The sequence below is a fragment of the Cloeon dipterum genome, chromosome 4, assembly GCF_949628265.1.
Source record: "Cloeon dipterum chromosome 4, ieCloDipt1.1, whole genome shotgun sequence".
Classification (NCBI taxonomy): Eukaryota; Metazoa; Arthropoda; class Insecta; order Ephemeroptera; family Baetidae; genus Cloeon; species Cloeon dipterum.
This window is the reverse complement of record NC_088789.1, coordinates 3,271,378-3,299,295: the sequence shown is the minus strand read 5'-3', so window position 1 is coordinate 3,299,295 and position 27,918 is coordinate 3,271,378. Positions and strand designations below refer to the sequence as shown.

General features: G+C 43.7%; 1 protein-coding gene across 1 annotated transcript; it reads right to left on the bottom strand.

The window, feature by feature from the left end:
• Positions 1-30: 30 nt before the first annotated feature.
• On the bottom strand, positions 31-27,789 carry nmo (serine/threonine-protein kinase nemo). Its single transcript, XM_065491516.1, has 10 exons — positions 27,126-27,789; positions 14,265-14,394; positions 10,578-10,633; positions 6,078-6,184; positions 4,915-5,000; positions 4,650-4,859; positions 4,403-4,591; positions 4,067-4,268; positions 3,676-3,769; positions 31-3,144 (listed from the first exon to the last, which is right to left on the bottom strand). Exons 1-10 carry the CDS (start codon positions 27,425-27,427, stop codon positions 3,090-3,092), a joined length of 1,431 nt encoding a protein of 476 aa, XP_065347588.1. The 5' UTR covers positions 27,428-27,789; the 3' UTR covers positions 31-3,089.
• Between the last annotated feature and the right edge of the window lie 129 nt (positions 27,790-27,918).

The window sequence follows — 27,918 nt, the reverse complement described above, 5'->3', positions numbered from 1 at the left end:
CACCAGGTTCTGGATGAATAAAAGAACGAATTTTAAAAATTACACATCTAGCTTTATTACGCACTTATATTTTTTAGCAAATCACTAGTGATATTTACACAGAAATGAAATCGTCGTTAATAATATAAAGACTCATCATCTTGCGTCAACGACACATCAATTTGTCGCGAGTGAGTGTTCTGATTTTTTTTTCATCAGGATTTTTACAAATTTTCGTTCACCAACCTAGGTCAAAAACGACCTTTTCATTTTTTGCTTTTAAATCCGACACCACAACATGATCATCACTAACATGACACTCAAATATTACATTTCATTTTGTCGCTACAATGGACAGAATTTTAATGAATACATTAAAAATGATGAGATAACACAGATATGCTGAATTATGAAAACGTGCTGGTTTATCTCGTGAGATAAAAATTAGCATATAATTCTCTTGTGAATCAAAATTCCACAAATTTATTACAATTCACCCCAAAATTCCTCGCATTAATTAATAACCACCGCAGTGAGTGTTTTTCCGTCTCGCAAAGTTGCACGACTTTGCACTGCACGCCTTTCAAGAGGGTTCGATCCAATTACTAGTTGTTACTATTTACAATATTTACATTATTCCCCTTCTATTGTCAAAATTTTCTTACTGAAGGTGGATGGAATTTTCATCTGACCTAAAACAAGGGTGAACGTATAAATGTTACTTTTGTTACTTTTTCGACCAGCTACTTTTCTTCCATTAATTTTTTTTTAAATCAAAAGAGTCAGCCTTGTTTGTTTGCTATCCTACTATACAAGCTGTGAGTGTTATGTGTGTGTTTCGTCGTTACATACTCAAGAAGTAAAACAATCTGTAAGGCCACGAATGATGCTAATTCTGTGTGTTCAACTCAAGTCGGTCGTTAATTTTTTTCCCTCACAAATTTACTCGCAGAGAGGTGTTCCTTTGATTGTGATGAATGGCAGATCTATTGCTTTCCAACAATAATTAGTTTTAGTCAATTGTACAGTGAGTGAATAAATTGGAAATTGATTATGTCCCTGAGTGGTAAGAATCCTCATAATCGAAATAAGCAGGCAGAAGTGATTTTTCGTTTCAGCTAACTCATCGGAGCGAGTCCAGTTTCTTTGGATTTCATAATAGGAGGCAGTCGGCGGTGAGAGGGAATCATGTGTGTATAGTATATAATTGTAGTTTTTTGCATAGTTTAGGCTTTCGTTATTACTTTTTTTCAACTACCCTCCAATGATCTGATCGTACTCCATACCTACCATAACGATAGCAATGATTAGAGTTAATTACACATACACCCATTTTAAGATGAGAGATGCTTCCTTCTTTTTTCATCATTAATTAATTAACAACACATTGCAAGTGTCCAGCGACACGATAGTGACGTGATTGCAAAAAGGGTCCAACTTGATTATACAACATGTAATTATATAAATTACTTCGAGTTAGTGCACGAGTCGTTTAAATTTACACAAAGACGGAATTAATCAACTTCACCGACAGGATTATGCACACTTTGAATTACACGTGGAATTATGCTGTAGAACTACTACGGACGCTTGGATTCGATTAATTTTTGGCTAATATAGAGCGACATTGCGGAAAAGAGCAAACTGGAATTGTTTCGTCAATGGCAGTGACTCTGGTGAATGTTCTAGGACATAAAGGACTGTCTATCCTCGTAATGCAGAAGTGTGTCTGTGTGTGAGTGAGTAAGTGAGTGTACGAGCTCAGCGCTAAAATTATTCCACTCTGATGCTTTTCTTTGGATATGTATTCCGCGCATCTGGTCGCCGAGCTCGGCCTAGTGGCTTTGTGTGCTACAGATCGGTTCCGAGTTGCAAGAGAGGTTGATTGGATTTACAGCTACTGCCTGATTCCTTGGGTGTGGACACAAAAAGTTCGATTTTTTTGTTTTTTGTAATTTAAGGCCCCAAAAGGTACAGTTTTATATTTTACATGCAAAAAACACCACAATATGGGCAGGTTACATGAAATATTATTTTTCTGTTATATTTACAAGAAAAATGTCGTGGCTAATTAAACTATTTCGTTTTATTTCAAGAGTGTAAGTATGCAATCGAAGAATTCCACAATTAATTATCAGCACCTATCTGAATGGATTTAATGTATGCGTTAAAGAAGTGAGCATTGGTTTAGTAATTGTTTTATTCTTTAGAAATAGTTGCTGCTAATTGATTTCGTCGAATGATAACTGGTTAATGCTAATAACTTTCAAGTAAGCTGGCGTTAATTTAGACTTTGTTCATAAATAATTAATTAATTGGGTAGAGATGGTTAGATACTTCGTACATCGTGTATTATCAAGACGGTTGTCAATAAAGAGAACCGTCATGCGTCATCTGAGATCATAACTCCACTACTCCCATAACAGAAAGTAAGATTATTATAAAATCTTAAGCATCTCATCACATAAAATTAAAAACCATCACTCCTTACGTTACAAATTAATCTTGCGGTTTACTTTAGCGGAAAATATTATTCACAAACGTGTCCACCAATCGCAGTTTGCGCACACACAAAAGTGATAATTAGATATTTCTCAAAGCATCTTCAAAGACCAAATGTCGATTTCAAAATGGCCCTCGATCTTTTAAACTCTTTCGCAATTATCGGTAGTGCTTATATAGTCAGAAGTATTTACAACGTAAACGTGTCTTGAGATCCTTGGAAATACCTTTTTTCGTACATTTAGTCGATAATGAATGGTTAACATCATCTTCAGTAGTGCATTTTCTGTGGAATCTAATGAAAATATATACCTCTATCATCGCAATCATTCAAAAAATCGCTTTTTTCAAGTGCTGCCGAGTTTTTCATCAAATATGTTTTGTAGGTTGCGAGAAATTCGAGTTCTGCCTTTGTGTCTAGCTTTTTTACATTGGTTGCACGGACACGTGACAGAGACATCGATTCTGGCTTGTGTTACCTGCTGATAGTGAGTGACTGACTTAAAAACTGAGGCTGTTTCTTTCTTTCTTTCAATGTTATTTGGAAAGGGGGTTCCTCCACTGGCTAACAAAGTGCTGCGGTGCGCCAAAATTTACGCTCAGCAGAGTTACTCCCAGTTTCTGGGTGACGGAGGAAGTTCACAAGGGTGAGCAACAGCCGAGCTAGATAAAACGAGACAATCGATCAGTTGGTGTGCGTAGCTAATTGAGTTAATTGATTAATCGTCTCTCACTATTTTCAATCAATGCAAGCAGCTCTTTTCAACACACCTACACAATTACAAGACAAGAAAGAAAAACTCAGGCCAAACACAATAATATAAAGCTAATAACTCATCGTCAGCCCGTCTGCCTTGCCACCCTTGTCGAGTGTCGATTCTTTTCCAAAAAATAACATTGTCTGGGCCAATCTTCCGTTTTTTAAAACTAATATTTACACGATAAAAAGCAGAGAAAGTCCAAAGGCAGAGGGCTGCAGCGTTCTTTTTTTTCCGAAGGTGGCTTGGTTTGCAAAAACTTGGCTTGCAACCACCGTTCTCCGGCTTAAAGTTCGATAATTAAAAAACCAACAAACTCAAGCTTCGAAATGAGGAAATAAGGGGCGCAAGCGAATTCCGTGCATGTGATGCTGATGTCCACCCTTTTCTCAAGTTATCGGGCAAACCTCCAGAGCAGTAGGCGACCAAAAATTACCTGGCAAAGCTCTTGAACGCTGCCGACTGAGGATTGATGCACAGCGGCACTCGGCTTGTATTCAGTTGGTCGCTGATGAATTTATGCATTTCCTCTGCAAAACGAAAATCAAATCAGACACTTGATAGACGCTAATATATTTACCACAACACTTGAACAATTAAATATTTACAGTGTATAATATGGCAGAGGATTATTAAGATTTAATTTGGTGTAGTCTAGCCAAACACTAAAACATTTTTAAAAACCTTAAGCTCACAAAATTTAAAGAGGACCTTTCCATAAATTTAAATTTTTGAAACCTCAACCGTGATAATACCAATTTACATAATGTTTCTCCTATTCCACAGAGGACTGATAAAAAGGCCATTTAAATCTGTTGTGAACTGACCTTTAACTTGCTGCACTGACTTAAGGTTCTTCTCCCAATGGTCATCAAAAGGCAAGGGTGCAGCGGGTTCAAAGTCTGAAGTGTACTGTCGGAGTCCTGCTGGCGTTGTGTAGCAACACTTACACATGCAAGAATGGTATCGAAGTCGCCCTTCGTCCAAATATGGATGCGCCAGAGCATCCACAACCGAAATTCTCTTGTCCTGGAAAAAACATTCATTAGCAATGGTGATTTAATTTATGATGTTTTCGTTTCATCAGCCTAAAATTTGGTGTGAATAAACCTACTTGCTGAGACATTTTAGAGCTTTTATGTAACACAATAATCAAAACTTACTGGATCAAAAACAAGCATCTGACAGAGCAGATGGACCGCTTCGTGAGTGGCTTGTGCTGACAACGTGTAGAGGGCCGTGAGCGACGGTGGACGCTGCGGCCGCCTCAGCATATGTGCCCGGGCTCCCTCGCAGGCGTGACGCATGTCGTCCAGAGCAGGAGTCCCCAACAAGTCGGTGATCAACTCAAGCTGAGCCGACAAATCATATTTTAGGCAAAGGCATGGATTTGTAAAGGCGAGTGCCAACCTGTTGGATAGGGCTCTGCGCCTGGAACAGAATCCGCCGGCCAAGGAGTTCGCCGAAGATGCAGCCGACACTCCAGACGTCGACTGCTGCCGAGTAGTGCCTAGCTCCCATCAGTATTTCCGGCGCTCGGTAGTACTGGGTGACCACCTCTTGGGTCATGTGCCGCGACCGGTCGGGTTCTTCCACTCTGGCCAAACCGAAATCACATATCTGCAAAGAGAGAGTCGTGAAAGGGAACGAGCGAGCGACTTCGAACTCGACTCACCTTGAGCACGCAGTTACTGTTGACTAATAAATTTCCCGGCTTGATGTCTCGATGTAAGATCCTCGCTGAGTGTAGATATTTGAGGCCTGGAATCAGATGACATTGACGACAGTCAGCATGAGTTTACATTATAAAACGCTTTTGTCATTTCAAAGGGGAGAATGTGAGGTGAAATTCCCCGACGGCTGAGCTCGAAAGTGGCCGAGGAAAAAAAACTGTAATTGTCAGTCAGAGGAAAGGGTTACATTGTTTCGCTCTCGATTGATTTAATTTGTTTAATAGAAGGGTACGTTCCGGGAAAATATTTGACAAGGCAATTTGACAATAACTCAATGAACAAACAGCTCTAGGAAAAGCGCGCAAGCCGGTTCGGTTCTGGGAAAGGAAAAAGTAGAATGGCAAAGTTTGGCCTGGCGCCTGCCCTGCATTTCCGAGAAAGGCAAGCAGACTGCGCGCGAAAATCAATGAGTGTGTACCATGGGCAAAAACGTGAGCATGACTGTTCTGGGAAATGTGGGCAGTCGTAAATTCCGATTAAAATGCCATTGCTGTCAGCAGGAGGGGCGATTAATTTTGGAAATTGTCGGCCAGGTAACGTAGGGGCTACAGGTGGCAAGGGAAAGAGAGGCCCGTGCTGGCGCAGTGAGCAACTAGGATAGAGCTCGTTCATAATTTAAGCGAGCGCGCAGGCAGGCAGGCAGGCAACAACGACAACAACAACGGGACTTTCATCTGAATTAAGCTTAATGCCGAGTGCGCATTAAAAGCCGAGAAAAATCGTGTCAACTAGCCGAGCCGAGCGGCGGCCAAGTGCGCAAGAAGCCGCGCACACCAACAATAATTATTGCTCTCCTGCATGCACCGGGCGCTCAATTAATGAGAGCCAATTAAAATATGTCGAAATTAATTGAATCTCGGCGGCTCTGATTATTGCACCGGAAAATGTTGATGTTTTAATTGCAGGGTTTGCTTGCAGCCGGGTGTCTTTTCTGACGCTGCACTCGTGCTAATGGGTTAATATTTTATACATGAAAGGAGCGCTGGATGCCTTTCGAGACGGCCTCTCATTGTGCTTTTTTGAGAGGGCAAACTCTCTCGGGCGGGCAGGGGGGAAGACGCTGAGTGGATTCATTTCGGCCAGCTTCCGTGAAAACAGCACTCACCTCTGAGAATCTGGTAGAGGAAAACTTTGATGTGATCGGCGGAGAGGTGCTGCGGGGACACGATGATCTTGTGCAGGTCGCTTTGCAGCAGCTCGGTTATGACGTAACTGAACCAATTCAATTAAGGAACAAACAAAGAAAGTCGTTCGAGTGACAACTACACAGATAAAATAGGACTAAATAAACAAGTACCAGCCGAGAACACAATCCAGGTGCATTCTTGCGTAAATGTGATATGAATGTTAATTTCACGGCCGCGCTCTTTTTTCTTCATTCCCAGAGTCCCTTAAAACGTGAGAAAAGCGATGTTTCTTTCCTCCAGATCTGTCGGTTTCTGGTTTTCGTTACAATATACAGAAATTACGCGCAAGCGGGGCGTAATTGTCCGTGCACCCAGACGAGATCAAGGCAGACGGAGAAATATTAAGGCTGTCTGCCTCTTAGCCGGTCATTAGAATAATTGCAATTTTCATTACGGCTGCCTGCGGGTGCGTGAGAATCGAGAATGTGTGTGCGACTCGGAACTCGGAATGCCAAAGCTAATCAACGCTGAATTTGTATGAGTAAGAATACTACACGTATGTGTGTCGCTCAACGGCATTTCCATTAGAAATCATCGTTCAGTTTTTTATCCAAACATAATATAAAATAAAATAAAAAAAAAAAACTGGAAAACGCTTGTCATGCTTCTGTTTAATGCCGTAAATGCTTTCACAGAAACCATTGGTGAAGACTTCCATAATCCGTCTATGAAATGAGTACCACGATCGTAAGGCAGCATTTTGTAAGTCATTTTAGAGTTATGAAATAAATTTCGAAATATTCTGGTGGGCAATATTTTCGTATTAAGTAGTTAGCTCTTAACTCAACATGGATTTTTCAACTGTTTGTTTCACAAATTAGGAAATTTTAAAGGTACGATAATTGCTGCGTATTTATACAATGATTTACTAACAAAGGACCCTGCAATGATGTTCTTTTGAAATTTTAAAGAAGCTCTTTCTTGCACCACACTATTTAAAGTGGATCGATACAGGGCGCAGTTGAAAATTAATTGAATTGTTAGATGCAATAAACAATTTGAAATAATCAAAAATGACCTTGCTACAGTGAGAATACAAATTTTCTCCAGAATTTACAGCGCTTGACCACATTTTCCAGGCAGATTTCGATTCCTCACGTCAAGATCTATTCAACAGTGTATGACACTTTTCAGGGAGACTCTTTGTTGTGAAATAAAAAAGGTTTTCAAGTAAAGGAATTGAAATAGGATTGGAAAGCATTCTTTTTTTCTCGAAAATTTACACGGCTACTTGGGTCAATTTTGGCTTCAACTGAATCCTAGTTCATGCATTGGAAAAAATAATTTTCCAGCCTTTTTGCAGTATCAATCCTCTTTTAAATAAAAACTTCTTTGAGTATTCAAATTTCGCCGTCCCTGTTTGGTAATTTCCAGTCCAAGTGACTCGTCAAACGTTTCCCGTCATCTCTTTGAGCCGGATTTCGGCTCGGCTGATCAATTTTTGGGCAATTTCCCCGGGCACGTGTGCGGGAGGCCGGCCGAGTGGTGCGGCCCGCAGGGGTGGTGGTCGCGTTTGGGCGCTAACCGTCGCGGCTGGGGCCGCTGCTGGGCTTCCAGGCTGGCTGGCGACGTGCGAGGAGGCAGCTTGGGCGCGCGCGTGTGCCTGCCCCAGCGCCGAATCCATTGAGCCCTCGTCATTGTCATAATGTGGGCGAGTGTGTGTGTGTGCGCGCGGGAGTCATCGATTGCGCCCTTGCAGGAGCCACCCCACGGCGGGGGCTGCGCACAACCGCCGCCGGCTGGCTCCATTCGGAGGGTCGCCATGGAAACGGCGCGGCGCCGCCGCTCAAAATGCAGCACAGCCCAAATTCCAATTACGCGGCTTGCGCCCGGCTTAGGCGCAGGTATTTTAATCCGCGACACGCAACTTGACCATTTCTTTCTCGTCGGGGTCGAAAACCTTTTCTGGCGAACAATTGCATGCCGGCACCGGGCTGCGTTGCGGCAAAAGGTGCCGGGCCCAAATGAATTGCAAATAGCACTTCGGCTTTGAAACGCAGATCTTTTGTTTAGCAAAAATATACTTTCAAATTTGGAGCATCTAACAGTCATTTCTTTACATGTTTTGTGTCTCGTCAAGGACCTCGGTTTAAAGAGTCTTAACCCTTCTATGGGATTTATGTCTGCTGAGAGAATTTTAACCTCTTGTCCGCAGACACTGAAGTGAAATGTTGCGAGAAGTTGATTCATTCTTTCTTGCTAAGTATCCCCACTAATCGTGCCAGCATGCATTAAAATAGTTAATCGCGGCTAAGATGCAAAGTATGCATGAGACGCCGTCGCTTCACGTGCTGCCGGTGGCGAGCGAGATGCTTATCTCCCAGTCAGGTGGCGTGTTGGTCAAATAAATATGGATAAAGCAACACAATATATACGTATACTTCCAATATATGAATGCGTGAGATGCACTCGATCTCTCGCGTGGTCAATCACTCCTGCTTTTCAATGGGACGCCGAGCCCATTTGAGAGTGTAATGCACCCTCTGAGCAATGAGCCTATTTTCTTACTTGGCGGCCGCGCTACTTGAGGCACACGCGGCGGCCTCAACTGATTCATATCCTTTCGCAACGAACGGTGTAGCGACTAATTCGCCTTTTTGTGTGCTAATTCAGCGCTGTTTTTGTTCAGCACAAAAAATTATTCAAAACAAATAAATAATGTAAAAACAATAAACATTTACATAGTTGAATACACCCACTACAATTTTAAATCAGGAAACATCTCGCGATTGCTCAGAATTTCATCACCGGTCAACGTGAATAACTATCAGCAAAATGAAAATAAATCAAAACTGTTCTTTCCATTGGCTAACAGTTACATAGGTCTTCTTGGCATAACTGAATAGGATTTCCATCTCTGGCTTCGCGTATCAGGCACTGCAAAAAATATCGCACGCTGCGCCCCTTGTGTGTACCTTACATGCCAAGTTTCACAACTTAAATCAAGTCACATCCTCCTCTTGCAACAGTCGTAATTTTTGTTTCCATTTCCTTTTTTCGCTCTTTCGCCAGAGAGTTTTCACGAGCGAGTGCACACTTAGTGACAGATGGTGTCTGCGCCTGTCAGACGAAACGGTCATCCGGTCCGTCACTTGGCGAGGTCTGTGCGTTAATTGTATTGATTTACGCCAAACACTTATAAAATTCGTCTAAAAATAGTTACGGCTCCGCGTCTGGCTTACCCAACTCTGCATCAGATTTAGACCGACAGCGAAAGTTGTTGATTTCAGTAATTACGACATTATCTCATTTAGCACATTATGTCAGTCCCAAGAAGGTTTTGGCAGAGAGATGACAAATAATTGTATAAAATAGAAGTAGGGAACAAAAAGCTAGAGTGTTGAAAAGCTCGAAAAATTCCGGGAGTAGAATTTCAGATTTCTGTCCCTTTTTTTCGCGAGTTTTGGAGCATCGAGCGGCCGAAAAGCGGTCAGCGACTGCAGCTCGGCCGGGATTTGCGCGAATGCTGCTCGGCTGCGCTCTCGCCGCCTGCAACATCTAATGTACACGTTCCCAGTGCGGGCTGGCATCGATTTTCCACCTAAGGTCACGAGTTTTACCACGACGAAGGTCGCAAGGTCAGCCAGAGTTCAAGCGCTGCGTGCGCCAGAGTCACCTTTTTTACACTAATTCCTTTTAAATTGAATTTGTCAAGAGGGCACCCATTAAATATTCATGACGGCGTGACATTACTCGAGTTTTCGATAAGAGGACTGGCTAACAAAGATGACTATGTGTCCTGTTCAGTAACTTAGAAAAATGCTAGAAATTTTTAATCTTTAATGTATATTTTTTCTTTGAGGGCGACTCATTGTTAGGCAGAATAAATATGACTTTATCTCTGCAGGCACCACCCATCATAACTGAGTTGAATAGATATTACGGGTGCAGCAGCAAGCCGGAAGGATTGTCTCATCGAATGACACAACTCCGCAACTCGATTCAAAATTCAGGTCATTTCCCGACCGCTTCCCTCTTCTCCCAAGCAACGCAATTAATTTGCATCAAGAAAACGCTCAAGCGTCGTTTCTTATTTGAAAACAAGCAAATAATTTCGCCACTTTTTCTTTCGCGCGGTACAATGTTCCCTCTGTGTATATAATTGCGTGCTAGTTAGCAAGTTTCGCCACTATCGATGCACAAGACCCGGGCAAGCGACCGACTGAGTGGTTGTTGCACTTGCAAGCTTCTTCGGAAAGCAGTGAGTAAGTAGTTTTGTGACGCAAACGAAGGTGCACCCACATCGACGCGTTTCTCATGCATAAGCAAACGACCCTGCGGTGTACATACCAGCGGCATCTCAATAAAAGAGCAATTTGAAAAGCAAACAAAGCCGTGGGGAATGCTCTCTGGTTGTGTCCATATGGTGCGAAATTGTATTTTGCAATTCTGCGCATGAGATTTGAAAGAAAGGATACATTTCTTGAAAAAAGTCCAGATGTGGAGGCTGCAGAATGTCCAGCGCCGACAAAACCTGGAACAAGCAAGAAATTTCATAAATTTTCGTTCAAAATACAAATACTAACAGTAAATTTAACAAGTAAACATGTATCATTACGTTACAGAAATAGTTATTGAGTTCTGGTTCTGGCCACAAATTTTGTACTGTTAACTTACAAAACAAAATTTCAACGGGCACCGTCCTCACTCTTTTACACAAATTCTAATATGAAAGTTGTAATCACGTTGAATAATTGCATCATTTGTAAAATTAATGTCCTTTTCAGGTCATTGCTTTCCAATTTCTTCCAGCTGCAGATAGTAAATGGATAGACACGCGGCCGATTAAAATGTCAACCTGGCGCGCGCACTCGACTCCATTCAAGCAACTCCGCGTGCGTGTCGCTGCAAGACTAGATCAGCCGAGGAATATTTTGATCTCTGCTGCTGCGGTTAGTGTTCGCTAAATCGAATCCATTGTGAGCGAGCCAAGGATATAATAAGCGGCGGTTGATCTCAGACGAGTGTGTGTTGCGTGCGTCTGTTCTGTGCTGGATGAGCGAGCGGCAGGCGCAGTGGTTCCAACCCGGCATGTGAATCACGCGGCTCATTACAAATTTGAAGGTCGATGCCTCTTAATTGCAGCTGCCAAGTCAAGGTCCCTCCCGACGCGCGTCGGGGGCAAGTATTTCTAGCCGGGATGCATCTCGAAATAAAGCAGAGGGTACGTTCGTGTGCCGCAAAGTGCGACGCGAGGCTATTTCTAGTGCATCGCGACCAGTTGTGCGTCTTCTATACGCACCTGACCTCCGGGTAAAAATATCCCATGCACTGCTCTCGATGCGGAATTAAGGTTGGTCAATCTGATTATTTTTATGTCTCTCCAGAAAACATCAAGCAGGTAAAATTCTTTATACAAAAGTTAGTTGTTTTATGACAAGAATCTCAGTTTTGTAAGAAATCACGATTTTTCTTGCTCAAATGAAGAATTTTACAACTGCTTAATTAAGCATAAATTTCAAAACGATGCGGCTTTTTTGATCAACCAGGTTTCCTTTTTTATTTACGATTTTTTCAGGGAAAAGTGAAGCTTGAAATTATGAGCTGTTAAATTTTCACGCGTTATCTGTCTGTATCCGTATCAACTCAACTTGTTGATTTTGCAATTCGAGCCCCGTTGTATAGGGTTAGATTGCACAGATCGTACTGATGCACCGTACCGTAATCTAACTGCTGCGCCACAAGACAAATGGTGCGATGAAATCATTTTCGCTCGGCGGTTTCATTGCAGAACGTTTCCCAGACGGATGGAAATGCACGAATAAATAAATCATCGCTGGCCTCGATTCGGGCTAAACAACTATCGGCGCCGCCCAATCTCGCGCCGCTATTTTAATGAATTCTGGCGAAAATTCCACGCCGCGTGCATAAATAGCAGCGTCTCAACCGTCACGATTTCGGCGCGATATCACTTGATTTTGCGCCCCTCGCGAACACCCGCGGTGCTTTTTTGTCCACTAAACGCTGGCTGGAGTCGACCAAAAAGCCACTCTACGAGTCGCAGCGTTTTTTCGAATGAATAATTTTGTGTGCGCGAGGGTTAACTGCTTTCCACTTGAGCGATCGCATCGGCAGTGAAGAAAATTAGAATTTCGGCTTTCGTTACGGTCTTAATTCTTGAACGTAATTACGAAATTGGGAGAACTTTTGCGTCGGCACTCACCGTAAAATGCGTGTCTGGCTGGAGCTAATTTAGCATCGAAATTCCTCAACAGCAGATTTTGGCGGTGTTAAATATAGACCATCCATAAGAATTCGCAAAAATTTGGCTGGCGTCGTAATCACGATTAATGTTTACTGTCCAAAACTTTTTAATATGGAACACAATGTGTAAATTAAAAAAAATCCTTGTTCGTTGGTTTAAATGTTTGGCATAATATAAATATCAAGCTTCCTTCAACTCGACTGAAGAGCCAAGACGTGCCGTTGAATTTATTAAGACGGCCAGTACCTTTTTTTAGCATGTCACATTAAATAAGCATGAAAAATTGCAAATTGGCAAGAATGAGACAGACTTCCTGCGTCTTAGCAGAGCAAACTCGTCCCGATTTTTGAAGAATATTCGCAATCTAAATTCCCGAGCAAGATGTACGCCAAGAAGGCGAGTTGGCAGCGCAGCGTGCGCCATTTCCCCAGAGCGGACAATAACAGGATCACCTCCTTCACTAAGACTCATTGTGCAGCTGGGGGGAAAAGTCGTGATTTCCATTATCTTTGTGCTGTGCGAGTCGTTATAGGAAGTGATGGTGCACTCGCTTGACTGAAAATAAGGCGCACACACACACACACTCTTGGTCTCGGAGGCTCGCTCGTAAAAAATACCGTACACGGCAGGCTGCATGGTGCTGTTCACGACTCCTCTTGCAGCGTTCTTAGAAAAACTAGGCCAACTGGTGCAGCACACGGCGGATAATGTTATGCCATGATGGATTACACGGGCAGCGCGCGGAGTAGCGGGTGTATCAATGTATCGAGCAAATTTACCGTACGCTCAAACGCCGACACACTCAGTCTCTCTTTCTCTGTGTGCGAGAATTAAAACCACCTCTTTCTCACAATCGGTTTTTACGGGATTTAACTCATTTAGCTGAGAAAGAGACGGACTCGCTTTATCTAGATCGGATTGCGTCAGTCTGATTTGTGGGAAAGATATATTATGTGGACTACGCCCCCGTCTACTGTCTAATGCAAAAAGACCGGATCCTTTGGTAGCAGCGGCAGCTTGAGTTACAAACTTTAAACTTGCTTTAAATTAAATTGTGCAAGGCATAGTTCCGGTTTATTGTAGTTTCCCCCTGTTGGAATTCCACGCTGGAAAGGAGCGAGCGAAAATATTGCAGAAATAGAATTTTGCTTGGTTTGAGACGAATTTATTCCATAAAAAGATGCAGAAAATATACGATAAAGCCGCAGACGCAAATAGAGCAGAATTATTAAAACGACGCGTTTATAAAATCAGCATCTGCGACGCAGTTGTTACCATTTTGCGAAATATTGCGCTCTCAATATGCATGATAACAGGACGAACTAAATGGAAAATCCCAGCAACTTTTGAAAGTCGACTAGCGCGCTCTAACCCATTTAACCTTTTTATCAACGAGCTGCCAAAAATCGCCAATCAGCTTCATACGAATTTTCGCACGTAATGCCGTCTTACGCACGTCAACCGATGTTTGCACGCGCGTCACCGCAAACCAATAGAAATCGGCGGCAAAAGTGAAATCCGCCAAACGTCCATTGTTTCGTTTTTCATAAAATTCCGTGCAATGTGCGTGCCTCAACTGCTGTTCCAGAGTGAACGAACATATGCGCGCAACCGACCGACCACAGCCTTGTCCCAAATGAATGCAGCGCCTCATGTCAATTCATTATCAAACACAAAAAGCACAGAACAAACGACAAACGGTCGCGTTATCCTGCAACAGGGCCGCTAATTATCAGGTACAAAGGTCGCACTTCTACAGTTGTCACCGTGATGCGCTGGCGTGCTCAACCTTTTAAAATTTCACAATTTTCAATGAGCACCACGGCGCTTGTTAACCAGGTGAATAAATTGTAGCGAAAAACGTCCTCTTATAGGCTTAATTGTAAAGACATATACTTACATTTTCATGTTTGAAGAAGCACAACATTTTAAGCTCCCGGAAGACACGTTTCGATGACACGAGTGACTGGAATACGTTTGGTAATTTCTTGAGAGCAACTCTGCGGCCATCTCGAGGGTCGGTCACAGCCCTGAAGCGAAACAGAATATTTTAAGATGAGTTATCTCGAAAGTCGGCGGGTGATGTATGGGTATTGGGCATGAGGAGAGAGAGGGTTTACGTGGGCAGGCTCACATTAAAGACTTTCTGGTCGCCGAGTTATACGGTTATGGGCAAAACGAGTCCAGAAGGAGAGGCCGTGCTCGCGACGGGACTTACTCAGTCCAGAGCAACGGTGTTGCATAATTGCGTAATATTGAAGTCGACGAGTATTGGAAAGTTTCATTAACACGTTCGACAAGAACAACCAACAACTATAAACTTTTATCAAGTCAATCTATTGTGTATTATTTTTGTTTCGACGCAATTCTTTGTGGCGGAAAGAGGATGAGCCAAATTAGAACGGATAAATGAATTATGAAAGTGTGAAACGAGAGCATGGGAAGCGAACAATAATAATACGCAATAAAAATAGGCGGTAAAAATCGACGGCTTTATTGAGGAAGCCGTCGCTGAATAATATAATAGGGTGTCGCGTGCATGTGTGGAAGAGTTAGTTTTCGAGCGCAATTACAAAGTAAAAAGTGGCGGCGCAGACAATAAAAAGGACCGACTATACACTTCACCGTGACACCATTGTCTCGACCAAGAAGGTCCTCAATTTGGTCGCGTGCTTGAAATAAAAAAGAGCAGGTGCCACCTTCCGCTGGCCAACGCGTTCGCTAACAATGCAACAAAAAAATGATGATAATTTACAAAGCCATGATGCCTCGTTGACACTTAAGGAGACACCGACTTGCACACCCCTTATGGCAAGAAATGGTGGTTTTATTTTGACTATGGTTTTGGATCTGCCTAAATTTCCATCCAAGCCAACTTCAAGGTGATTACGCAGCAGCAGTTCAGAAATTAGTGAAATAATGACATTCGGTGAGGAAATACACTATAATCAAAGTTGTGATTTGCATTCCCCTTCTCCACGCTACACCGGTCAATGCCGAATATAAAAATCGCAGTGTCATTAGTAGGCCGATATGTTCGGTAATGGAATCATATTTCATCTCATTTTCGGAGCACGCCTCCTACTTTTCATTTGTAGGACTCAGGCGAGAGCCGCAGCAATTGCTTGGAGATTACATTTTCCAGCAAACTTTCACTTTCAGCCAGGTGAGCCGGCAGCCAGAGCGAGACGACAAATTCGAAATGCACCATCACGACGCGAGTGCATCAGATTTCTCGTAGTTTTTTTGTGCTGATATAAGAAGAGGTGCACGAGTGAAATTGAAATTGTTGAATCACTCGGGCCCCGTGCAGCACTCGCGCCGAGCGAAATGTAACGTGTTGCGTGCGATTCAGGTCACTGGGTCACCAGTCATAAGGCACACTAGGCGGGAAAACACCTTCACTCGTTTCGCTAATGAGAGAAATCGCGGTGCAGCAGGCGCGCTTCAATCCGCAATCGATTTTAAGCCGCGCTCTCGCTGTCGGCTGCCTATCTGCAGAGGGGCTGCGCCTGCTTCCGTTTCCTTTTCCAATTAGGTAATCGCTGGGCAAATGTATGATAAGACAGAACTCTGCTCCATGCGAGATAAATCGGCACAACCTTTGCTGTGACCTCGCAGCGTGAAGGCAAACATGGAAAATTCCAGAAAATGGAATAGCCTAAACTTCGAGTCTTCAGTTGAGCAAACGAGCAATAATCTTAATGAAATAACTTCATAATGAATTGTAAAAAAATACTATTAATATAAAATTTAAAGTATAGCAACTGTCAATGAAGAAATATTACACTGTATATTAACTTAAATTAATATGAAATGAAATAACAAAATATGATGATAGGTATAAACGGTGTACAATTAATTATTTTGCATTACTATAAACATTAATTTATTCATGCTAAGCTCCACACAAACTAATAGTTCAAAAAGTGGTAGAAGCTTATCAAAACAACAACAAAAATATCATCTATTCCCTTGCTTAAGTTTTAAATACACATTTTTAAGATATTAATAATGATTTGCGTGGATATGTGTAGTTTGAATAAAAAAAGAGGGAAAAGAACAAATAAATACTATAGCTTTTGGGCCTCTAAAAGCGGGTTTCCTTTGAATGCACGCATAGAGACACGAAATCGGCTAAACTTTGCTTTAAAAGAAACCAAAAGTCGCTCTCCTTTGCATGAAGCATGTGTATATAATAATCACTCACGAAGCGCATGCGGCAGGGTGCTTATGCTGAGCGGACGGGCAGCTCGAGCAAACTCGATTTGAATTTAACTAGAAATGTGAGTTTTTTCCTTTCGAATGGTGGGATGAAAAAAACTGGTTCGTTCGGCTGCGTGCTCTATGTTGAATAACAAAACGTCCCATTATTACGTTCGGAAACGAGAAAGACCAGCTCCGCGTCGGCGAAGGAGGAGATGAAAATTTTCGGATTTCATTTGTGCGGCTCATCATCATCGTCTCTCCACATCACGCTTCATTTACCTGGCTGGAAAGGAGCAGCAGCAGCAGCAGCTAGCTAGCTAGCTAGCAACTACTCCTTGATAATCATAGGGGCGGGGGAGACAAAAGCGACCGGGGCGTCAAGGATGGGAATCGCTGCTGGCTATATATTGTTTCCAGCCAGCACAATTCGTGAAGATGGAGATGAGGAAGCCAGCCAGCACGCGGATGCCGCCGCCACCGCGGTGCCAACAACCCTTGCCTGCTTCTCGTCAGATCAATTTGGACCGCACTCCAGCCACCAATTATTTTATACAGCCTCCTCGCTGCACGAGATTTCCGTTTTGAACCATCAGTGAAGATTCAACGCAATCCACGGCACGTTTTGTGTAATTTACATCTATGAGAAATTGCTTCATTTAATCTGCACCGTGTTTGGAGCGAAAATAAAAGACGTCGTCGACCTGTCGTCACGCCTTAGGTGTCGCGCTCAGGTTCGCTTTTCCGATCCCATCCATAATAAATAACAATCCCAATTAATGAGCAGGTGTTGTTGCGTGCAAATGTCAATCGAAAACGAGTTTACGCATTTTTCTCCTTTTCAACCGCTCGATGCTGGAGAACCAGAAATTCCAGCAGCAGCCGCCACTGCTCGTGGCGATCTTTACAGAAGCAGCTTGGGTTCAGGAGAAATGCACGCTGGAAAAATTATACGAGAGCAACACCTTGGTTGGAGGTTGCTGCGGCTCGCACGCGGCAGCTGCTACGCTTTGGTTCCATCCCCGGAAAGCTGGCAAAAAATAATGGCCGAGGCGAACAAGGTCGACTGCACCGGAGACACCCAGGTTGCAAATTGCGGCCAGATGATTGCCGCGGATCAGAAAAGGCACACCTGTCCCTGCGCGCGAAAGGTGCTCGCGGCGAACTTATGAGAGTCCAAATCGCCACTTTAAGCGGCGACTGCCGACCCAAGGTGGCTTTTGTGTACAGTTCAATTATCAAAATTTGTGAAAGTGAATTTCGTGGCAATCGAGGCGCACACAAAAAGCTGAAAATGCGCTTTCATTTAGCGGGGAGTTTCTCTGTCGAAAATTAAATTTTTCGATGACAGTTGCGGACACAGCTGATGACACAGCGCAGCTGAAAGAGGCCACAACTTACTCTCGAGAGCTAACTGTATTTTTTTTCAGCTTTATCGAGTTTGTCGACGCGCCTAGAGGAAAATCGAGACCTTGAGGAAGTCCCAAATGTTTAATGCAATGCGATCGTGCGATGCAGAGCACTCGTGACACACAAATTGAATTGCATCCAGCGATGAGAGCGTTCCGGCAGCCGCTAAATATGAATGCATGTAGGTTTCAAACGAGCTGAGGGAACGAAGTCGGCATACCGTGTATTTTGATGCGGTTATTGTTTATTGTGTGAGCCTAGGCAAAACCGTTTGAAAGCACCGTAGCGCGGCTTGTACAATGCGCGAGCGGTGATGATAGTGGTGACTTCTGTGCTCTACTTACTCAATGTGTGCTATTATATTGTATCGGACGGCGACCATCTTTCATTCCCATCTCGCATTGTTTATCTGATGCATTTTTTTTGCCAGCTCCTTCCAGCAACGGAGGAAAGTGTTGCCTAATGAATTTTTAAGCTTTTGCGTGGAAAGCTCAAAGTAGCAAAGTCGGAGAATAAACCGAGTATTAGGTGAATAGAAAGTTTCACAAATGATATAAAACGATTAATTTAATTGCGGAGAAAGAGAGAAAAAGTGAACGTGGTAGTAATTAGGCTTTTAGTAAAGTAATAAACAGTTAATGAAGGAAAAACGCAGAGGAAGAGATAAAAATCTCTTAATTTTGTTACAAGAGGATTATGAAATAAAGGAAGCTCGCCGCAAAATCACAGAACATTAAGCAACGGTTAGAACTTGTGGAATCCGTTCCTATTGTAAGTTCTACAGAGATTCGACCAATTTAGACAACTGTTGATGACTCCCATTCAATCGCAAAAAGTACGGAATCGACAAAATCCGAAAGCCTTGCACCGCTGCATTTTGATGTCGGTCGTTGTCGGTCAGAACCGAGCGATAATGGTCAGTTAAAATCGGTGAATTCGCAATGTGGAAAGAGGAACACTTTCTTAAATCCTTCATCCGAGTAGCTCGTTTTTTAGCCTCGCCGTGCATCGATGGCGAACTTGCAGCAACCGAATAAATCGTCTTGCCAGCCGTGTGTCACTTTCAAATGCCATACAAATGCACTCACTGGCATTTCACCGCGTGTCGCCGCCGCCGCCGCCACCGCTGCCGCGAAATAGGTCTGTCAGCGGGCAGGTATGTAAATAGCCTGCCTACTCCAATTATTGCGCGCGACTCCATGTCCAGAACTGAGGTCACATTATACACTCTTCAATAATCGAGCAAAACGACGGCGCGCGAACATTAATTGGGCCGAGGCTGAGTTTTTCGAAATTTCGGTTTCGTCAGTATTGTTCACGCAGAACAATCGACTCACATGCAAATCATCGTTGCGATTTTTCCAACTTGAGGCATATTGCTTAGTTTCAATAGCGGAGAAAGTGAGTTTTTACTCTCGGTTGTGCCAGGCGCCATGACGGTTATAGAAAACCTACAGAAACGAGCGCAAACTGTGCGATGCACGCGCAATTAATTTGCTTACAATGTGCTGCTAGGACATTCCAGAAGGAAAAGAAGTCTCTCATATCTGTTGTGTCGTTTCTCTCATTTGAATAATCACCAACGCTCTGCTCTTCTCGTCTTTCAGAACAATTTATGGGGCTTCGAAAACGCGCTTCAGTCGGGTTGGATATAAAGTGTCAACGTTTTTAAACAGCGACGAGTCCCGTGCGTTTGAATTATGTGTCACATTTTTCGACTTCAATTTCACAAACACGGTCAGTATCAGCCATCCAAGGTTATCGATGGATAAGGCACAAATTGAAATCGAGGAGCTTTTCACAATAATCAGTTTTCCCAGATACCGAGTACGCTGGAGAGCGTCAACACAGTGCGATTTATTTATAGTACTTGTTCAGTACCGTAAAAATAAGGGGATCGCGATTGTTTTACACGGTTACAGTGTCAGCCACGTGCAATCAGCACGTGTTTCCCTCTGGGAAGTCACATGTTTGTGAAAGCAACGCATTTCGACCTCTGCGTTGGGGGAAAATTTGATAAAAAAAATGAGCACGTTATCAACGAATTGACGAACGTCCTTCGTGTGCAAAACAGGGTCTTGTTGGCCGATCAGTCAACTAGGCAAAAAAATCAATCTAGTATTTTTCTAATTGCGAGCTGAGGAATGCATCAGTAAAAAAAGAAAGAATGTAATGTATGTTAAGTTACTTGCTCTGAATTGAAAATGAGCGAAAACAAGCTTGCACACGTTTACGACGAGGAATTTTAATTGAAACTAAACTCGCTGCAGATTATAAACAATGTTAGGGTAGCGGCATTATCTGTCTCTCGGGTCGACTTTGTTACAACGCCAAGTTTCCCAGCGCTGGAGTTTGCAGGCGGAGGTGGAGAGGCACGTGTGGCAAGTTACGTGGAGATAGATATGGATGCGCCCGCTGCCGCTGCTTCAGGCTGTCTAGTGGAGAGGCTGTCTGGGTCTGGGCGCAAGCTGGTGAATAGGCGCGCACCAACGGCCGGGATCTAATATCTGTCTCGTCACAATAAAGGTGCTGCCCTTAGCTCCGAAATTTATTACCTCAAATTACAATCGACCTCGACAGCAGACACACACGATTACAGCTCGACGCAATGTTATTAATTCCAGGCTCATTTGAATTCATCATGGTTTTGAGCCTTTCAGAACAAATTAAAAAGAGTTAGGACTCGTCTTCATGTTGTTTGGTTGGTGTCCGCGTGGAAGAAATGAGCTATGTTATTGTCCCACCATGAGTAAAAATCTGCCGTTTCTGTTGGGATGGATAAATTCGGACTTGTTGCCATGCACTCGCTGGGTCGGTGCAAAGGCCATCAATTCAATGCACAGACCCCTCGCGGCAGGGGCAAATCATAATGGCCCATAAACGCGGGCGACAACAGGTAAATGAATGTGTACTGCCGATAGTCGCGTTATTCATTGTTGCCGCTGGAAAGAGACAGACTGAGGGAAAACGAGCGAGGGGTGCGATGGAGCAGCAAGTTGGTGCCGCCGTGAGTGAGCGAATGGAAACAGCTGCTGCGACACATGTGTGCGTCTAGAAAAAAAACACCTGCCTCCACTTGGGCCGTCTGCTGGCTGAAAAGCCCCTGAAACCGAGCGACCGACAGACAAGCTGCTTCCTCTGCAGCTGAGACTTGGCTTTTTCCTTTTGTGGGACGCTTGTTGCTTGGCACTCGAGTGCAGAAAATATTCTGCAACGGCATAATACTCGTCGTTTTGCCAGCGTCAACGACGGTTTGAGATGCTTGACTGGAAATATTTCCCAGAAGAAACATTTCATATACTTATGTCTTAAAAAAATAATATTTGATGTATTGATGTGAGAAATAAATAATAGTTAACTGTATGCCCCTCTTTATGGGATTTAGATTTGATAGAACGGAAAAAGTAAGATTCAAACGACGTTTTTAAATTTATCTTTTTCTTCGAGAATAAAGACAATAAGTAATAATTGTTTCCATTGTTTAATAACTGGCCTATTTAGGAAAGAAGTGCTCGATAGTCATTGCTTTGCAACAGATTTGATTGAGACTGCAACAGCGCATTTAAATCGAGGTTGGAAAACAAGAGAAAAATGCGCTTGTTTTATTATCAGTTATCGCGAATGCAACGTATTTTCGCAAGTAAACGTCGCAATTATCAACGTCTAATTCGGCCATTCCCTTCTCCGCTTATCAATTTCCACAAATGCCACAGATATGCACGCGCGGCGGCATTGAAGTGAGCTTGAGAGATTAGACAATTCAACGCAACAATCACATCATTATCGGCAAACATATATAATAACTGCAGCACAGATGTTTGCCGAACTGCAAGGAATTCCGAGCCGCGGCGAGCCATCCCTGACGAGAAAGATGCTCTTCTATTTTCCCACTTGATTATCGATAAGTCACGTTTCCGCCGTCATAGTGACGTCACGTGGCTGCCACCAACTGTAAATACGGGCCAAGTAGGATATCTAATCGGCACGGTCGAGAGCAAAAACGAGACTATTCGGTATCGCCAAGTAGTGCCATTGGCGGCGTTAGAGCAACATCATTTATTCCAGATGCGATTTCTCAGAACTCACCAAATTAAAAAAAAGGTTGAACTCTGACGTTTAAAATATTTAGTGCTGTCATGCTAAAGGCGAAATTTGAAATTCTTATTTCATTTAAATAAAGTCTTGTTCTGCTTCGGAGTAGAAATGATTTTCTTTACAATAAAAGCAATCCAAGAATTTGCATGTCCGTCCGTTCGTTCATCTTTCTCCGAATTGATCATTCCATAGCGCAAATTCAATCTTTCCTCGTGGTAACGAGTAAAATATGATTCCACGAAAATCTGTATTATTTTACTGCTCCCAATTTGCATGCAACCGCTGGAAGAGGTTTTTGCCTGCGGAATTTTCTCTCCGCCTTCTTACACACCGGCGGCGTGCTCTATGAGGCACAATGAGGCTTAAAGAATTTTTTTGTACCGGTTTTTTTCTCACTTTTTTACTTTGCTGGTGCTGCTGCCAAGGGCAATATCCCTGGCACACTACATGGCCATTGTACCTGAGTCCAGGTGAAATAGGGCAGGTGTGTTTGCTGGCGGGCAATAAAAGAGACTTTCCAAGGAGAGGCTTTGTGCCTGCTGCTGCGCGCGTTTTCAAGGAACACTCGGTGCTCACTCCTTGCGTCAGAGGAATTCTGCGCGCCGATGTTCATCAATAGAAAGGTACATAACGCGTCCCGTTCCTACCGTTGGCTGATTTTAATCTCAAAATATCGTGCATTGAGAATTAAGTTACGAATCAAGTCGTGAATAAAGATCATGCTGGTGCGAGCTATATAATGGGGGTTTTCAGTTTAGTTATATATTATAGAAAGTAGAGATTCCATATTTTTGTGGAATTAGAAAGCCCATGCAACTCACAAGAAATTCTGTGGCCTTAAGTTCTTTATTGTTTAAAAATGAAAAAATAAGAGTTTCCCAATTCTTTCTCAATCAAGCGATTTGTATTATTATAAATTGATTAATTATGCAATCAGAATCAGAGCGCAGCAATCGCTTACATCATGAATCATGAGAATTAATTAAATTAATTAATTTACAAAATTAATAGTACTACACTTCTCAAGTTGGATCGAATACAAAATTTATTCTAACAGTCTAGCGGCGTTTAGCGTCCTGAAATAGAAACGAAACAAAACCCGGCCAGATTCAGTTGCACTAGAGATCCGTCTAAATTAATTTTTCCGGTTACAGACACAGAGCTTTGGAATGACGCCTGCCAAGGGCTGGTTTAAAGAGCCACTCACATGTTTTCATTTTTTTAAATATCATTCAGCCGTCTGACTGCTGGAGTAAACTCTGGCAACGCCGGCTAAACGAGCCCCCCACACGCAGCCTAGGCAGTCATCTAGCATCCCTCGGCCTTCATATTTACAAAATAAGCTGACGAGGGCGAGCACCTACCTCCCCTCAAATCTTCCACCCTCTCCGGAAAACTCGAAACGTCCCCCTCGGCATTGTGCTTTTCCTCGCTCGCTCTCTCGCTCTCATCAGGCCAGAGTTAGTTAGTTATTCAATTAGATCTGGTAACGAACGAGGACGCTGCTTTCCTGATCAAAATTCAAAAATCTGTCTGCTCACGCGGCCGGTGGAAAAAAAGGGGCCGGCGGTCCATCCAGACCGGTTGGGGGCACGCTGGATGGAAAAGCTGTTGCCTTGGATCCGTCATAAAACTTCCACTGCACGGCAGATGTTGCCAGCTGAGCGGAACTTTGGATTTTTATTCCTTTAAGTGGATAAAAATATAGCGTCACGAATTCAAACGTCTGACGTTTTGAAAATTACCTTGATATTAAATTAAATTACTTTAAAATTCAATAAAAATGAATTAAAACTAAACTTTTGCCGATTGTAAGGTAAGTCGACTCGTGAGATTTATTCACAATTCTTGACAAATTTAATATACATACATGGAAACTTTGCTCAACGGGCGGATATTGAGAATATTTCCACTTACGCAACCCTTGCTTCCCGAATCGTACTGCTGGCGGGGGAGGGAATGAGTTTGTGGCACTAACGGTCTTTTCTCTCGCTCCCGACTCCCGACCAAAGCCGCGCCACAGCAACTTTGTATGCTGCATGTTTTGTTGCCGACGACCGAAAATCGGGGAGCGCCCTGGGGAAATTTTGAAACTTAGCTCTCGTTTCGCATGTACGGCTCACACAGATTGGATCGTTTTCTGATAAGCGACCAGAGGCGGTGTGCGACCGTTTTGGCGTGCAGAATCTGCTCCATTTCGCCGCAAAAGCAGAGAAGAGCAGGCAATTTGCTTTTGACACGAGCAGATAGATCTATCTGGAGCGGTAATCTGTGAATTTTAGCACGCTGCTTCAGCATATAAGGTAACACTCATGGAAGGAATCGTGCGCAACACCGTGAGCTTTGCAAAATGTCACACAGTAAAATAAGGCGTGCTGGTACTATTGTACTTGCAAACTTTGAATTTTTTATGAGAAGTTTACTCAGAAGCAGTTATTTTCTAACTATTTTAACATTACGTTGAAACAGGAAAAATCCTTTATTTACCTTTCCTTGTAAGAATTTTGATTTCATTGCAGTCCGCTGAAGAAATGAAAAAAAACGATGATCTTAAATTACAAAAAGGAATTTTCCCCATGTAAGTCGAGCGATTCGGTGAAGGTACTCTTGATCCACCCACCTTCCCGGAAATTCCATGCTACGGATTCATCAAATTTGAAGTAATTGCAGGCCATGAGTAATGACAGAGCAGAGAAGTGCTCAAAAATTTCACACTCATCCAACAACCGCCAAAGCCAACCCGAGTTTTCCCGCTGTCCCGCAAATTATCAGCGGTACGACCGACTCTTTCCTCGTCGGCATTACTCGTGCACGGAGAGCGGAGGCGAATTACCGAGAGGGAAAAAGAAGAGTCCGGTGACCTCGGTCGGCGGTTTAATTGACTCGCTCAGCAGCAGAGCTCCGACAAGCAAGGCGCGTTTTCCGGAGCGCAGGCATTTCCGTTTTCGTTTTCCCTTGACGAGCATTATATATATCGTATCATAAAACCGGGTTGGGGGCCGAAAATTAATACACGCGTTTTGAAAAAAATGTGTGAGAGGAAGTTTTGAATTACCACCTCACGATGAAGTAAAAAAGGCGATCAGGAGGCAGTCAGGTTGCAGAGGAAATCGAAGCAGGATGGCGATGCACTGCGATATTAATCAGGACATACAGGCGACGAGGATCCCTTGCTTTATAAATATTATTCAACGCCCACTCAACTCGTAATGACGAATTTATTGTTACTCTCGCCCGCTTTGCTGCGTTTTCTGTCTGCGCCGGTCATATGATCCCGCTTGATCCGCGGTTTCCGGCACGCATTCGTCTTTTCTGCCTGACTAACAGTGTTGTCAAAAGTATAATAATGTCACGCGGGTAATATTTCGCCAGCACAATTATTTTTCTTATCGCTATATATAGCAGATTTTCGTTCTATAGAAATTCTAAAGGCTTCAAATGGGACAAAGTTGGCAAACGTTGTGGCCTTGGAGAATATGAATGAATCAATTAATGAATCGGCTAGCCAGATAGAATCGACTTAACTGGAGATAAAAAATCACTAGAAATTCATAAAGTTTATCACCAATTGTCCTCGCTGCGATAAAACTTAAAGGTTGTGTGCAAAGCCGTATAATATTTCCGCAATGCAAATTGTTGCCTCGGACGGCGTGCTTGCAATTCCAAGGGGAAGAATCACACACGATTGAGCAACAAACGATTTTTGTAATACAACGGAGCGAGTGCAGTGCAGCACACATACACGAGAAATGAATATTGGCGACGAGGGTCGCTGCGAAAAGTGATCCGCGCTTACCTGAGAAAAAGAGAGACGAAGAGAAGAATATGTGTGTACAGGCTCGTGTGTGCGAGAAAAGGCGGCCTTGTAAAATCTGGTTTTATTGTTGAGCCAGCCAGCAGACCTTAACCTTTCCTTGCCAGAATATTGGAAAGTTCCAATTATTCAGCGCCGGGCTTGTTTGGCGACCATTCAAATGGCGCGAAACTGCTCCGACACAACTTGACAGTAAAAAACTATTGATTTGAATTTGATCGCTGGATAAAAAACTGCTTCTATTTATGACCATTGATACCGGTCGAGGATTTTTAAAAAACAAGAATAAGATGCGAAAAAATTGAGCTGATGCACGTGTGGACGTCGGTTGCGCTAGTGGAATGTCTCATGCAAATGATTCACCGCTGAATCATCCGCACCTCCAGGACTTCCCGCCCTTTGACTTGACGCATTGGTCAAATGGTTTCAGGACTTTCCCTCGGTCAGGCGGCCGCGGAAAAAAGCCGTCATCGCAGACACAAATGCGTCCGGCATGGTTATTTCGGGTCTGACAGACACAGACAAAAATAAATTTCTTATTCCTTTGGGTTTCGACTTTGCGAGACACGTGTAGCAAACAGAGTTTTTCGTAACCCTCGCCTGTGCGGTGACGTCGTTTCAGAAAAGGGGGAATCGATTTAATTGTTGTATTTGCATATAAAAAAGTGTTATTTTTAAACCTCTTGCGCTCGTGAGGAGTATTGATTGAAAATTGTTTCCGGCGTACGTGCTGAGGGTGCGTTAGTATTTGTCCGCGGACCCTGACAGGATGGGGCTAGGTTTAAAAGGCTCAACGCTCGCGCCGCTTCTCAAGGAGCTTTTTGACTAGAAATTATTTGACAAATGAGGTGATGATTATCCTGCCAGGAAAAAGGAGAAACGAAATAGAGAGTTATTGTGACAGAATTCTTTACATGCCTAGTAGTAGTAATAGTAGAGCGTACACTTTGGGGGAAATAGTAAACAAGTATCGGCTGGTTTCTATGATTATAGACGAATTCTTTAAGAGTCACTCGCTCATGGCACAGCTGTTGGCCTTCCGCTCAAATGCTTTCTTGACAATATGTCCGACCAGAATTCTCACAACCGTGGTGAAAAAAACAATACATTATAAATAAGTACGTAATCCTGGCCTTTGCCAGCTAATCATCACCATAATTAATTAACGATGATTATGTTTTGAGTAAAATGATGGGATTGGAATTATTCTATTAAGGGTTTTCGATAGGGACTCACCAGACGACTCCGAAGGCGCCGTATCCGATGGGCCTGTCAGGCTGCACGTCCTGAGGCTGCTGCTGTCCAGCCGGGGGTGCCGGAGCCTGGTGCGTGGGCGGCAGGGCCGCGTGGGGCGTGTGGAAGTAGGTGTTCTGCGAGGCGGCGGCGGCCGCGTGCAGGATGGCCTGGTGATGCTGGTTAGCGGCTGCAGCGGCGGCCGCTGCAACCGCCGCCGCGCTGCCGCCTCCGGGGGCCGCGCCTTGCATCAGGGGCATGGACATGGGCACCCTGGAGTGTCTGGTGGGACCAACCACGGCCATATGAGTGGACAGAGGGCTCTCGGGGTGGTGCAGCTGCCGGGGTTGTCTCAGCACAACATGTCCGGTGCGCCGAGTAAATTAGTGAAGCCGAAGACAGAGACACTGAACACCTCACACGCCAGCCAGCTCTCTCTCTCTCTCTCTTTCAAAAGTCAGTCCTGGTGCATGCTACGCGGCTGCTCACGCGTCCGGCCCGCCACCCTGCAGCCCTTGGACACGAACTCGTCGACGTTACTGGGCACATTCACACTTGGGACAGCAGGGTTCACGGGCTTCTACTCTGAGCGTGAGACACGAACGGAGTGCTGCGCGCTGGTCTGTCCTACCTCAGCCAAGCCAGGCCAGGCAACAGCTGCAAGTCACAAAATGGTTTCAGATTGGCTGCGGCTGGAACCCGACAGTCTTCGTCCCTCTGTGGGCTGAACGACGCACAAACGCCAGCTTACCAGCACCAGCTGTCGCCAGATGGCTTTGGCGGCCGCGCTGCCTGG